The sequence below is a fragment of the Myotis brandtii genome, unplaced genomic scaffold (assembly GCF_000412655.1).
Source record: "Myotis brandtii unplaced genomic scaffold, ASM41265v1 scaffold237, whole genome shotgun sequence".
NCBI lineage: Eukaryota > Metazoa > Chordata > Mammalia > Chiroptera > Vespertilionidae > Myotis > Myotis brandtii.
The window spans coordinates 1,742,618-1,758,877 of record NW_005358943.1 but is presented as its reverse complement, the minus strand read 5'-3'; the positions used below and the strand labels follow the sequence as shown (position 1 = coordinate 1,758,877).

Below are 16,260 nucleotides of genomic sequence, written 5' to 3'. Positions count from 1 at the left end.
CTCTCGGCCAATTTCTTCTATATCTTTATTCTTCATTTTATTATTTTGGTTTCTATTTTATCTTTCTGCTTTATGTAATAGAATAGTTTTTTTTTAATTTTATAAGAACATAGTTAATTTTTATCATATTTACTTAGCATGTTTTTCAAAACTAATTTCTCCTCTTTTGTCTCAACTTTAAACAGTCATTTTAGTTCTTGCAGAATATTTCCATATCTATGTGTCACTTTTTTTTCCCAATTACTCATCCTGTGGGAATGAAAGTTGTCTCCACTGATTACTCATAAATAATGTCTGTAGCTTCATCCGACTACTTTCATTGTTTACCTGGTGGCTGTTAGAACACATTTCTCTTTTTCACTTAGACAGTGAATATAAACAGACTTAACCTAATTAATTACTGGCCACTAGCAGTCACTTAATTTCTCTAAATTCTGGACTTCATTTATCTTGCTGTTGTTTTCTGTTTGACTACTTTGAGAAGGTAAGCATATTTCTAGGTGATTCTAATCAACATATAGTTCTGCTTTTGCCAAAAATGGTCAACCTTTGCACTTTCTCATGGTATTTTACCTCACATTCTCAAATAAAGCATGTCAAATGCTTAGTCACTGTGGACTCCAGATATTTTTCACTAAAGCAAATTGTAGTCTTAGAAATAATGTAGGTAGAGGAATGGTAAAGTGGCTCTGGCTGCCAATGAAAGGTGTTGCAATGCAGCAGAGCAATAATTTTGGGGGTGAGGATGGAGAGAGTTGATAACCCTGAATCTCCCAGTTGGTCAGTAGCAGGGAAATGAGTCATCTCCTTACCATTTTACAGATGGCAGATAATAAAGCAAGTGCCAGACTTGCTTTTGTTTTCCCCTTATTCCATTTCAGCTTGATCTGCTTTGACTTTACTTATGGACGATTGGATGAATGGTTGACAGTCTTTTTTTTTATTGGTAATGTTATACCATAAACAAATATCATTTTTCACTTTAAAAAATATTTGGTTAATTTCTAAAATCATATACTACCATCTAGGTTCAATTCTAAAGAAATTCAACTGGCCTGGCTGGCATGGCTGAGTGTCGACCTATGAACCAGGAGGTCACGGTTTGATTCTGGTAGGGGCATATGCCCTGGTTGTAGGCTGGATCCCCAATGTGGGGCATGCAGGAGACCAGCCAATCAATGATTCTCTCTCATTGATGTTTCTATCTCTCTCTCTCCCTTCCTCTCTGAAATCAATAAAAACATATTTTTTTAAAAAAGAAATTCAACTGGAGAGATCTTAAATCCCTTGACTTATTTTATTATTACCATTATTCTAAGATTATGGAACTAAACTCATTTACTAAACTCACAGTGTTGACCAGCTTTTATTTTTGTTATTTATAAGGTGTTTTTTTTGGTTGTTTTAAAGTTTTCTAATTTTGTCTGGCTGTCTATTTTTTAAATTCAAACTTTATACATTTATTCATTTAACTCTTCTCTATGTTAATGTTTCAATTCAGTCCTATTGTTGTAGCCCCAATGCAATGAATCATATGACAAATGCCTTTCAGATATATGTTTTAAATAGTAAAAATAAAATATGGTTATTCAAGCCATACATATTAATCATATTTTAAAAGGAACGTCTTGTTGTATGTTTCATTGTGTGGGTTGGTACAATAAACATGTTCTTAGAAGCATTAAAAATTACCAATGCATCATATAATTATGGCTTTTCCTTATACATGGCTTTAAAAACTTTCTAGGATCTCTCTCTAAATCATATTCAGTCAAATTCATTATATCAATAACTTTGTCAAAGTTTCAGTTGAAATTTATGTTTCTTGAGAACTTATATCTTGTGCTAATGATTATGTTAATGCTAAGCATAATTAAGTAGTTATCTCTACACATTTATGATATTTTCAATATTTATTTCACCTATAAATTTACATTTATTTGGTGAAAAACAGAGACATGTTTCTAGCTACTACAACAGTGATGGATACTGTGTGGCTTGCATGCTTCCTCTCCCTTCTCCTACATCCACACAGAGGGTGCTAATGGAGCATTACCATCCCAAATTTTGCTCAGCTGCACAATTCTCAAAGCAATCCCGAGAAGCCACTACCATGTAATGAAATTTCATTTATGAGATAAAACTATTTACCAATTCAGTTTCAGATCCATATTAAAATTCCCCAAAAGAAGAAACTGTTATTAACTGGTTTCTGCTACTTACTTCTATTCTCAAATATTTACAAAAATAAGAGAAACCTTTGCGTATAGGGGAAATTTTGCTAGTATTGAACAATGAAGCTGAAACTAGATAGAAATAAATACGACAATATGCATCTTTTATATTTATTTAAAAATACAAAGAATAAAAGAACAAAATTACATATCCTAAAAATGTAACTTTGACAAATGTGAAGTTGTTTGCTAGAATATTCTAACATATTAATACTAGAGACCGGGTGCATGAAATTCTCTACTCGGGGGGTAGGAGGGTCCCTTAGCCTGGCCTGTGCCCTCTTGCAGTCTGGGAGCCCTTGGGGGAAGTCCGACTGATGGCTTAAGACCCATCCCCCCCGCTCCACAGGGAGTGGGCCTTAAGCCATCAGTTGGACATCCTTAGCCCTGCCATGGAGGTGGGAGAGGCTCCCACCACCGTCACTGCGCTTACCACCCGTGAGCCCGGCTTCTGGCTGAGGAGAGCTCCACCTGTGGGATTGGGCCGAAACTGGCTCTCTGACATCGCCCGAGGGGTCCTGGATTGCGAGAGGGCTCAGGCCAGGCTGAGGGACCCCACTGGTGCACAATCGGGGCCAGAGAGAGATGTGGGAGGTTGGCCAGCCAGGAAGCACTGCAGGAGGGCTCCAGGGCATGTCTGGCCCATCTTGCTCAGTCCCGATTGGCTGGACCCCAGCATCAAGCTAACCTACCAGTTGGAGAGTCTGCTCCCTGGTGATCAATGCACATCATAGCGACTGGTCAACCGGTCAACTGTCTGCCCCTTGGTGGTCAGTGCATGTCATAGCAAGCAGTTGAGTGGCCTTAGCATATCATTAACATATTATGCTTTGATTGGTTGAATGGCCAGCCAGATGACCAGACACTTTGCATATTAGGCTTTTATTATATAGGATGTTATTGGCTTATTACTTAAAAGGATTTTTAATATATTTCAATTAAACAGATAATTTTAAGAACTAGAACTGAATGGGTTTACTAGTATTTTGTATTCTGTGTCCCTTTAAAGTAAGAGTGACAGAAATCACAACTTGTAAAATGCATGGTGGGAGCTATTTTTTCCAGTTGGGATTTAATCTATGCACGATGCCTTGTGAATTTCTTTAGCCATCTTCACTTTTCTTTCCTAAAGGGAAATCTGACTCTCCCCAAGAACTCTGCTCCTTTCTATCTCTCCTGTGGAAGCTGTTCTTCCTCCCATGTCCCTTATATGGAGGAAGACAAGGCACGACCAACATTCTTCTAGATTGCCACTGTCTTACAGGTTATCTTTACAACACAGTATAAACTCCACTTTTCAGAGTACCATGACAACTTGCTCTACTGCCTATGTCCCTTCTATTTACTAACATCCACTGATCTAGTTCCTCCACATCCTTTAGGGATTTTTGCTCCTCTTTGCACTGGGTTCAGCATCATGATTTCACATTGTAACTCCAGGTCTCCCAGAGAACTCCAGGACCAGCCCGCTATAAATGTTCAAAATAAGGCCCTTTCTTCCTTTTAGTAATAGAACATTCTTTTCTTTTCTTTTTTTCTGGTCTCATGGCAACAGAGTAAGGGACTGCCTTTCCCAGTCTTCCCGTGGCTATATACTCAAGCCAATGGATGTGAGCAGAGTGATATGTGCAACTTCCAAGTCAGGATTTTGAAAGGAAGTTGCTTGTATAGTTTTCTTCCTGCCTCTCAGACTATAAATACTAGTTGTCTCCTACACTGGGATTCTGTTCTCAGATTAATTATATCTCTTCTTAATCCCCAAACTCTCTTAAGTTCTATGGCTTCAGCTATAAGATTTATTTTCTGAACTGAAGAATGACATATGCAAATACTCAGCATCTTTACTTACATTTTATACAAATCCTTGTGTTCCATACATCCAACAAATCAAGCTACCAATTCCTATTTCAATATTTACATTAGCAACTACATAAAACAAATGTACAGCTTCATGCACTATTATCAGTTGAACAACCTTCTAATCACCCTCAGTGTCAAGAAATAAACCTTTCCTACCACCCAAAAACCCTCCATGTGCCCTGCAACCCAAATACCCTTCTTCTCCCCAAGAATAAACACATTTCTGACATAATTTCTGCCCTTTTCTATGTAGTTTCATCATCCAAGTGTGTATCTCTAAAATATATGGCTTGGTTCTCTCTCTTTCTCTCTCTCTTGATTTGTGTGGGATGAGTATATTTTTGCACCCTTTTGCAATTACTGTGTTCCTACTCCACTTTTCCCCTTGCGATTTATTTGATAATGAAACTAGCTTGTATTTTCTGTATTTATTTCTGCCCTGGTTTAGTTTAACATATTCCTCTACCCTCTGTGTTTTCTGTCTATTGGTGTTTGGATCTAGAGGGTTAATCAGAATAGATTAGATTTTTTGGCAGGACTTCTTTATTGTAGTTTTGAATTTTTATCAGAAAGCACAAAATCCCTGGCTGCCTCTCTTTTTGCAATGTGAGCAGCCATCAATGCTTGATGCCTAGATTTTATAATTCATGACTTATTATAAAATATTGATAACCTGATAACCCAATTTTATCATTTCTTCATTTACTACTTGAAGTTCTTCTACAAAGAAACTTGCCTCATTTATAACATAGTTATCCAGTGATTAGTTCATATAAAAAAATATTTAAACATGTTTGTGCATGTACTACATTAACCTTGTGTTCTATAAAGGTGATTAGTGACTTGTATGTGTGTATCTGTGTCACTCTGATTACATGTATTTAAACATATTTGATGTTTTCCTCCATTTCAATTATTGTACTTGTTGGCCAATGGAGCCTTTCCAAGTTGGCTCTCAAGTCCTAAATGCACATTTGCATTCTCTGGTAGCTTCCTTACTAACTAGAGATGTAGGATCTCCTTGGTTCATCTTATATATTATCTTTCCTAGACCCCAAAATCAACTGGTCCTTCAAGGAGCCCTGCTTTCTTTTAGTGGGTGACAATCTAGATGTTAGGGATATTCATTGTTACTGAGATGGGCATTATTTCTAGGCCTTTCCAAGCAAAAAATAGATTAGATAATAGATATATGATAGATGATAGATAGATAGATAGATAGATAGATAGATAGATAGATAGATAGATGATAGATGATAGATAGATAGATGATAGAGGGCGGGCCCAGCCGGCCAACCTCCTACAGCCCCTCCCTATGCCAGCCCAGCCCCAATCGGCCCCCATAGGAGTAGGCAGGCTAGACACCACCCATGCATGAATTCATGCACTGGGCCTCTAGGTAAAAATAATTGTCTAGTCCTAATCAGTTTGGCTCAGTGGATAGAGTGTTGCCCTAAGTACCAAAGGGTGTCAGGTTTGATTCTGGTCAAGGGCACATGCCTAGCTGTGGGCTCAATCCCCAACAGGGAGCATGCAGAAGTCAGCCAATCAATGATTCTCTCTCACCATTGATGTCTCTCTCTCTCTCTCTCTCTCTTCTCTCTCTCTCTCTCTCTCTCTCTCTCTCTCTCCCTCTCCCCCTCCCTTCCACTCTGAAATTTTAAAAAGTAAATTAAATAAAAAAAACCCTAAAAGTAAAAATAATTGTCTAACTCAGCTATTCATTACTAATAGAACACTCAATAATAGACCCTTAAGTAGGGGAAGGAGACCTGGAAAACAGTATCCACAACTGCTTTGATCAGTTTAAAATTCTCATCTTGGTATGTTTTCCAGGTAGATTTGTTTGACAATAATTAAAACATTATTAGCTCTTACCAAAATACCACTAGGCTGTGTTTAGGGACCCTCCACCAAGTGTCATATTGCAAATGCTATAAGAATTGTGCCTGTGGCCTTCCACTGGTGTCATACATACTCCTTGGCTGTCCTTGTCCTTGCATGCAGTGGACTTCATTCCCACTAGATTGTTTTCCCCCTAAGTAATGTCAGAGCTGGAGGCTGACTTTTCATTGCATTATTTACTCAGAAGAATTGAATGAATTACTGCTTTAACTGCTTTATCTATCATGTTTAGGGCTGTAATTTTAACAATATTTAGGAATCAAAACATCCTTATAATTGGGTCTCGATGACTTGCACAAAGTTATCTGTGATATATTGTACAATCTGAACAAAAACATACCCAATATTCAAACCTTGACTATGGCATTCATAAATGCTACTTCTCTGCTTTTTCTATGGTAAAACACATTTAGTAGTATTCTATATAAAATCCCCTCAATTGACATGGAGCCTGCATCTATTAAAGTAATTTTCATATTGTACTGTATGATAAATTTGTGTCTATGACAGGGGTGGGCAAACTTTTTGACTTGAGGGCCACAATGGGTTCTTAAACTGGACCGGAGGGCCGGAACAAAAGCATGGATGGAGTGTTTGTGTGAACTAATATAAATTCAAAGTAAACATCATTACATAAAAGGGTACGGTCTTTTTTTTTTTTAGTTTTATTCATTTCAAATGGGCCGGATCCGACCCGCGGGCAGTAGTTTGCCCACGGCTGGTCTATGAGCTGCTTGAGGGCAAGAGCTGTTTTATCACTTTAGTATTCCCTGGGCTTTGCACACTGCTGGACATAATATACTTGTAAACAGTTACTGAATAAATAAATGTGCAAATGAGTAAATAGATGCATGAATAGATACATTGCTTTTTGAAGTCAGCATCTCTCAAAAATACGAATAAGGGACAGCTTTAAATTTTTCATGTATAGGAAGCTTGGGCAGTCTAATGAGAGGTGAAGTACCTATCCTATCTAATCAAGACAGAATATTCAAATTGACCATCACTCCATGACAAAGATGGTGGCAGCCGGGCCAGGATGCTGGTGTTGTTGCCATGCAATGATGCCAGCATTCCACCCTGCTCTGCTTGCAGAGGGCCTCTGGGCAGCACACGCAGGCGCAGAGTGGCAGGGTTGGTGTGGGACACCTGCCTGCTTGGAATGCTGCCTCTTAAAACCTATGAAAGTAGTTCAGCTTTCCTGAGACCACAGTATGAGGAAGCCCAAATTAGCCACAGGGAATAAAAGCCCTGTTGAGGATGCTGATCAGGTTCTAGCCTCATTCATAGGAAATGCACACTGGAATATTTAGATACTCCAGACCGGTGGGCAGCGCGCTCAGGCGCAGAGCGGCTGGGACGGGGTGGGATGCCTGCCTTCGTCACCAAGACGACACCAGCATTCTGCCCCGCCCCGCTGGTGGCCGGCCTGTGGGAAGTCCCACCCCACAGAATCAGCCAGAATCAGCCGTTGGTCAGACAGCTCTCAGTGGCCTGACAGGTAGGACTCTCATTCACCTGCATCTCAGACTGTGACAGCAGGGAGGTGGGACTATGTCTAAAGAGCAACTTTTGATATAACGTAGCTCTGCAGTCGAAAGATGCCGGTGTTATCGACAGAGAGTGTGATGTTAAAGTTCAAGTTGTAAATACTTCATCCCAAGGGAAATTACTCAAGCACTCTAAAGTGTTTTCACTCTTAATGTGGTGTACAGGGAGATATTAGAATAAGTTTAATCACTTTATCAGTCATTGTTTGCATCAATGTTGTTTTTATATCATGTTTTTGCTGTTTTCATATCATGTTTTGTTGTTTTTATATCATGTGTTAGTTGTTATTATATCATTTTGTTATTGTTTATTTATTAATAAAATTATGTATTATTTTCATATACATTTTACTCATTTCCTTTCATGTCTAACATTTCTATTATAAAGAAAGGGCAAATAGCAATATTAAAATATTCCCTCTAATTAATTCCCCTTTAATGTGCACAAATTTCGTGCACCAAGCCACTAGTTGGATTATATATGAATAAGAAAATGCCACTTGCTCATGTAAAAAGGCACCTATAGAGACTATTTGGAAATTAATGTTTTCCCTAAGTACCTCTTGTCTTCTCCTAGGTGAAACACATATCAGAGGTCATGAAAATGTTTTTCCTCATCACTAAATTTCAAATTAGAAATGGGAAAAAAATGAGACAGGAAATTTAATTCCACCTGGACCATTAATACCTTTTTGCTATGTGATCTTATATGTTGACAGGTTCCAGGGGTTAAGACATGGGAATATGGGGATGTAAAAACATTATTCTTCTTTACTATATGTTTTCTATAGTTTTACAGTCTTATTTAAATCAGGAACTGATAACCTCTCAATGATGTCTTAATTGCTGCTATGTACAGTTCTGCCTCAAATTCAAGTTAAATGACTTTATTTATGCATTACTTTATAATGTAAAGTGTAGATATTCACCAGCTGACACTAAATGGCATTTCTATTAGCTTATAAACTAAAAAATACTCCAGTTTTTAAATTGTGATGTTCAAGAACTTTTAAATTATGAGAAATTTCTTAAAAATCACAAGTGTAATACTGAAAAAGTAGATCTGGAAGAGGTTTAGTTTTTATTACATTTTCAATGTGAGTAAGTATATCTCATTCACCTTTATCTCATGATAATGAGATTTTTTTAGACAGGCTTCTAATCCAGTTCCGGTTTTAGTGCTGCCAAAAATGCTTGAAAAATTATTGCTAGTAATAAAAATTGAAAAGTTTTCAACTCTTCTCAGTAGCAATAGTTCAAGTTGAGTTAATATGTGTTTCAGTGCCTAAATCCAGGCATGCTCTAAATGTCATATGAATATGGCATGATCACCCATACACCTCTCTTTAATTCCTGTTTAAAACAAATTGGTAAACACAAATTCTGAGACTTTGGGTAAGTTGATTCACCTTTCAGTTTCCTCATTTTTTAAGTGGTAATAATAATATCACAGGTTGAGATGAGAAATAAATATGTTAACATATGTAAATATGTACATGTATGTAGAGCAGTAGCACAGAGGTCTCAAAAAATGTTAGATATGATTATCATTATTATTCACAGCAACAAATGAGGCACAGCCTAAATGAATCTTTAATTTCAGCATCAGATCACTGGTACCTTTTTTAAAGACCTTTATTAATGACTCTACAAAATTAAGAAATAATTTTTAAAACTCAATCAGTTCTTTTGAAGCCACCAAAAAGTGTAAAAGTCATTTTTATATAGCCAGCCACACTTACTGTGTTTAAGCTAAGACAGAGCAGATGAGGCTAAGGAAGCCTGGAACAGGATATTAACTCTGGTTGTCAAAGTCATACCCTGCTGACAAATTCTGAGTTCCATGACAGAGAAAAATGAAGGAGGATAATTTGCTTTAATGAAACATAGCTTTCACTAAAAACATGGAGATTAAAAAATAGCAAGTACCAAAAAGGGGATTCTGGTTAGACAATGTATCACTACACCCATGAATTAGAATAGTTTGGAACCATATTTTATAGATCAATTTTCTGGTTAACACTTTATTCTATACACTTTTTACTTGCATCCCTTGAAAATCTCTCACAAATTTATCAGTTCAGTTTTTTGACTTAATTGAACTGAAAATTTTCCCCAAATTTATCAGTTCAATTTCTTGAGTAGAATATAGTAAATTTGTTTATTGTTTAGTGTTATCAATTTTAAGTCAATTTTTAGTGCCAATATAATAAAAATCAATTACCATTGCAAAACAGATTGATAATCATATTTGATAGTTAACTATTATCATAATTATCCTTTAAATTTTTTGTCTTTAACATACATCCATATAATCATTAAATAAATTTAAAAATCCATAAAAGTGACACAAATACTTTTCAATTTTATTTTGTGATAGTTATGATTTATAAACTATAATTTATACATTTTTAAAATGATAATTTTCAAAATTTATTAGATCATCTGTTTCAACAAATACAAATGAGCAATAACTCTGAGTAAAGCAAAGTACAAGGTATCTAATCTAATAAAAGAGAAACATGCAAATTGACCATACCTCTGCTACACCCACAAGCCACGCCCACCAGCCAATCAGGAGTGAATATGCAAATTAACCCAACTATGATGGCGGCGGCCACAGAGCTAGAGCAAACAGGAGGCTTGGGTTGCCCCAGTAAATGGAGGAGGCCAAGCTTCCTGCCTGCACTGCCAACCCTGAGCTCCGCTCAAGGCTACAAAGTTTCAATTATAGAAGATAAATAAATCCCAGATACCTGCTTCCAGCCTGTGGCTGTGGCCAGCCTGAAAACGGCCATCAGCCCCTCACCCAGGCTGGCCAGGCATCCCAGTGGAGACCTCCACCCTGAAGGAGCTGTGGCCAGCTGCAAACAGCCATCAGCCCCTCACCCAGGCTGGCCAGGCACCCCAGGGGACCCCCACCCTGAAGGGGGTGTGACCAGCCTGCAAACACCCATCAGCCCCTCACCCATGCTGGTCAGGCACCCCAGCAGGACCCCCACCCTGATCCGGGACACCCTTCAGGGCAAACCAGCCGGCCCCCACCCATGCACCAGGCCTTTATCCTATATAATAAAAGGGTAATATGCAAACTGACCCTAACAGCAGAATGACTGGGAATGACTGGTCACTATGACACACACTGACCACCAGGGGGCAGACGCTCAATGCAGGAGCTGCCCCCTGGTGGTCAGGGCGCTCTCACATGGGAGGAGCTCTGCTCAGCCACAAGCCAGGCTGATGGCTGCCAGTACAGCGGTGGTGGTGGGAGCCTCTCCCGCCTCCTCAGCAGCACTAAGGATGTCCGACTGCAGCTTAGGCCTGCTCCCCGCTGGCAAGTGGACATCCCCCAAGGGCTGCCAGGCTGCCAGAGGGATGTCTGACTGCCAGCTTGGGCCCGATCCCCCAGGGAGCGGGCCTAAGCCAGCAGGTGGACATCCTCCGAGGGGTCCCAGACTGAAAGAGGGCATAGGCCAGGCTGAGGGACCCCCCCCGAGTGCACAAAAATTGTGCACTGGGCCACTAGTTGAGTTATAAGTGAGAAAGACTAACATAGTCTAGTGATCTAAGGGGAAAGAGAAATCTTACATATACACACTATGGATGTTATCTTGAGATAGTTGAAAACCATTGTAAACCTATTTCCTGGGAAGTTACTGAGTTAGTTTCTTAAATATATCATTACAATATTTAAAAACAGTTGTAGGGCACAAGAACAGATTGCAGAAAATGTAGAAGCAGTTTCAGAGACAATATAACATTGCTGGTGAGAAGATGAAAGCTTTAGACTAGGATTGTGATGGTGTTCAACAGAGAGAGAAAAAGAGATTTCCTACAGGAACTAGTGGTTTATTGGATATAGAAGAATAAAGGTGAGGGAAGACTCGAAGATGAAACCCTATGCCGCGACCCTTTAATACAGTTCCTCATGTTGTGGTGACCCCCAACCATAAAATTATTTTCGTTGCCACTTCATAACTATAATTTTGCTACTGTTATGAATTGTAATGGAAATATCTCATATGCAGGATGTATTTTCATTGTTACAAATTGAACATAATTAAAGCATAGTGATTAATCACAAAAACAATATGTAATTATATATGTGTTTTCCGATGGTTGCGACCCACAGGTTAAAAACCACTAGATTGAGTGGATGGTTGGGCCATTTTCTGTCATGGAATACTAGAATGGGAGAAGGTTCTTGGGTGAATTATAATTTAATTTTTGGACCTTTTTCTGGAGATTTAAAAAAATTAAAGAGGAGATATTGAGTAGGTCCTAACAAAAATGGTCTAGACATATAAGTGGTAATTTAAACTACAGGAGGAATAAAATTACTTATAAAGAGAGAATAATTGAGCAGAAACTCTGACAAGAGTCAAGTGGAAAATGAATAATAGGCAAAGGAGTTTTTGAGAAAAGGCAAACAAAAAAGTACTCAGAGAATAGGTTCAGAAAAGCCAACATAAGAAAGCAAGGAACTGTAAAATAAGTATGGCAAATGGAATCAAATATTGCAGAGATAAATGAAATAGAGACTAATAAATGGTAGTTGAATTTACTAACATGAAGCTTACTGATGAACTTAATGGAAGTCATTTTGTAGAAGTGATATAAGAATTTGCCATTACCTAAAAGAATTTTGGGAGGAGAAGAAAGGGTCTAACCAACTGACAAGAAGATTTGATATGGTGGAAAGGAAAAAGTTAAGACCGTATTTACAATGTTGAGTGATTGCTGATAAAGAAGACATTGTTTAGCTATTAATAAAGAGCCTTTAGCATGTTAACATGCATATAGATGATAGAAGACAGAGGGAAATAATGATGATATTGGCAAGTGGATCTTCAGTAGCAAAAGGAATCCCAAGGGGAATATGGACTTTGGATTGATTCATGAATCTCCTGTCATAATGGAAATTATTTCACTGTCATAGGAGTTTTATGAATCAATACACCCCCTCAGACTTTAATGTTGTGAGCCTTGATGGCATTTTATATTATTCAAGGAATTATTTATTTTGCTAAAGAGAAATTTTTTAAATATATTTTATTGATTTCAGAGAAGAAAGGAGAGGGAGAGATAGAAACATCAATGATGAGAGATTGGCTGCCTCCTGCATGACCGCACCGGGGATCAAGCCCGCAACCTCAGCACATGACCTTGACTGAAATCGAACCCAGGACCCTTCAGTCTGCAAGGCCGACACTCTATCCACTGAGCCAAACCTGCGAGGGCACTAAAGAGAAATTTTAAAATAATTGTTAATATTTGTTCATCCTATTTTTTTCTTGCAAGCTTTTATTACTAATTAATCAAAAAATGTTTTGTTTCCCTTTATGTTTTTCTAGGAACATTCCTATATTTTTAAAATCTCATTACAGAGTTGCTTGGAGCAGAGTCAACCCTCTCAGTTATATACAGTAAAGAATGGCATATTGTTGGAAAACAGATCTAAATCCCAGTGAATCACATGAAGAGCAGCATGAGCACCAGGAATTGCACTCTGTAAATCCACCCCCTTCTCCTAGCCAACTCAGTCTGGGTTTTGATCAGCTAGTAGATGAAATCAATAATAAAATCCCATTCTATCAGAGTGAAATTGAAGAAAACACCGTTTCTGTGCCCAGTTCACCAAAGCATTCATTAGATGAAGCACAGCAAATATCCTTGAATGAATTCAATTCTAAAAGCTCAGAACTCTCCTGTCACCAACTTAGAAAAACACCAGTAATTGGTTTTAGGCCTTCTGCGCTACCAAATCCTCAACCCATAAATAAAGAAAGCTCTGGGAGAAACCCCACAGGAAAACGTCATGGTGCTGATGTTTACAGATTCAATATTTCAGCCCCATCATCCGCTAGTTTGGATCAAATTAATTCACAAACAGAACTGGGAAATAAAAATCCTAACTACCATATAGGATTTGAAAGGAGCATTCCCTCTATATATCCATCCCTCTCAACTGACTTCATGCCAAAAGAAGAGAATAAAAGGAATAGAAATGCAAACACTGTGGAACCTTCTTCAATGCTCTTTAAAGGTTCTTTACTCCCCAGGATGTGTGACAGTTCATGGCCAAAGGACATAGAGGTATGTGTTATATATGTTGACCTAAAAATATGAATATAAATCATTTAATAATATGCTGGTTTAATTTAGTAATGAGGGTAACTACCTTAAATAGATAAATGTATTATATTACAGTTGAAAGAAAAAGCATTTATTATCCACTAATCCTTTGTTTCTAAATTAATTATTTTTTTCTGGAAAGGGCAATATAATTTTTATGATATAATTTTGAAAGTTCCAGTTTCATCAAATCTAAATAAAATATGATAGTATTTACATTTTATTAGATAAAAATATCACAGTTGGAGGTTTCAATGATAGTATCTTTTATTTTATCGTGTTATTATGCACAGAGAAACACAGATAAATTTCATTACATTTATATTCTGAGTCACGCTATCATGAATTAAAACTTTAGATTATTATTCTTAGGAGAAATTTCCCTTTACTCAGAGGCTCCTCAATTATGCTGTTGGCAGGCAAATTCTATTGGGATCATTCCAAGAATAGGAAATTAAATAATAATTGTGCAATTCATCCTAATGGTTTCATTAGTAGTTTTCCAATCATTTTAGTAACTATAGAGTTTCTTACACTATATTTGAACATTCCTCTGCTTATACTGAGTCTAGGCACAAGTGAAGCAAAGTATGAAGAATAAATATTATTGCAACTGTTATTCACAGACTGAGGCAAAGGATTCTTCATTTATTCAGCAACTATTTATTATATTCTTAAAATATACATGACAAACTAGAAAATTCAAAGAAGGAAATACAGGACACCTGATTTCAGGAGTAGCATATTACTCAAATTAGCTTACAAACAAATAAAGGTAAGAGAGCAAAATAAGAGGATGAGTTCATTGGAGAAGAAACAACTAATTATGTCCAAAGCACTTGCAGAGGAGGTAGCCCCTCAACTAATCTAAATTGAAAGTCAATGAATTTTAGGAACTTCTACTATTGATCGTGGCAATGTACCAAGTACTCAGCTTTCCCTTACCACCGAAAGCAGCTGTGAAGTTAGACAAACTCTTTGAATTTTAGGTATTGAACAACAGGCAGTATAGGACATCAATACTTGAGAAAAGGGAAAATGTTGAATGATCAAAAAGGCAGGGAAGAAGAAATAGAAAAACAAAATAAAATAGAAGAAACAAATATCAGCATGGCAATCTTAAATCCAAAAATATCTATAGATATACTAAGTATGAATAGGCTAAGCATTCCAAATATAAGGGAGAAACTTGACAAGCTAGATAAAAAAGACTTTACTACTGTCTACAAGAGACAATCTTAAGAAACAAAGGTAGAGATAGGTTGAAAGTAAAAGAAATAAAAAGACAACACTCAAATAGCAAAAGAAAGTTGGTGTGGTTATTAATATCAGAAAAAGTACAAAGCAATGCAGAGCATTATTAGAGAAACAAAAGGTCATTTCATAATGATAAAAGGAATGATAACAGGGTCAATCAGGAAGACATAATACATTTAGATGTATATGTACCTGACAAGAGATTCAAAACACATAAGACAAAAAGGATTTCTTTTAACGTTAATAGTATGCCCACCCTAAGACTGAGCCATTTATAACTTGATTCACAAGAAATGAAACACAACCATATAAATATTTGCATATAAAAGTTAAGGGTTTTTTTTACAATACAATAGTCTAAAACTTAACCCAAATGTCCATCAACTGAAAGATAGATACACAAATCGTGGAATATTCATGCACTAGTATGCCACTAATCTATAATAATAAAAGCATAATATGCTAATTAGACTAGACATTCATTCAGATGACCTTCTGGACAAAGCCGGAGCTGAAAGGGAAGCCCAGTCCCTGGTGTCTGCTGGCGGACAGAGGGAAGCCCAGGTCCTGGGTGCCAGAGGGAAGCCAGTGCTATCAGCCAGGGAAGGAGGCTTTCTCTTGCACGAATTTCGTGCATTGGGCCTCTAGTCAACAATAAAAAAGATGAACTATTGATATGTGAGACAATATAGATACATTTAAAAAGATATGTCATTTAATTGAAAGAAGCCAGAAACAAAAGAGCACATATACCTAATCAATAGTAATAGAAATCTGAATAACTATAATTTCCAAATAGATGTCCAGATTGACAGAAAGAAATGTGGAGAAACTTTCTGAAGTAATGAAAATAGAGGGAATTTTGATTGGGATATTGATGTTACAGTTATATACATCCCTCAGAACTTAAATTATATATTTAAGATTTGTGCAATTTTCTATATGTATTACTTCATTTAAAAATCTAAAAAAATAAAAAGTAAAACAGTAGAAATCTTTAAAATAAGATTAAAAAAAGATAGAATTGAATTAATCTTTTCCCCACACTAAACTATATAAATTTAACAATTTTTATTTTAAGCTGACAGGTTGTTCCATTCAGCTAATTGAAGTACCTGAAGGCAGTAATATGACTCTGGCCTCCTTTTGTGACAAAGTAAAAAAGTAAGTGTTGTTATTTCATTGCAATTTGAAATTTCTATACCTGTATAAATTTTTCTATTTAAAATTACTAAACTGATTAACTTGGCATATAAAATGTTCTGTAATCTTTAGTACAATGAAAAGTATAAATTTATGACAAATTGAATCATTACTCA

General features: G+C 36.9%; 1 protein-coding gene across 1 annotated transcript in view; it reads left to right on the top strand.

Annotated features, from left to right (window-relative positions):
• The window catches only part of PIK3C2G (phosphatidylinositol-4-phosphate 3-kinase, catalytic subunit type 2 gamma), a 276,367-nt gene that overhangs the window by 4,500 nt on the left and 255,607 nt on the right, over positions 1 to 16,260 (top strand). The window contains exons 2-3 of the mRNA XM_014540168.1: positions 12,904 to 13,645; positions 16,023 to 16,105. Of these exons, the coding sequence (XP_014395654.1) occupies positions 12,983 to 13,645; positions 16,023 to 16,105 (746 nt within the window). The 5' untranslated portion in view covers positions 12,904 to 12,982. The remainder of the gene's footprint in view (positions 1 to 12,903; positions 13,646 to 16,022; positions 16,106 to 16,260) is intronic.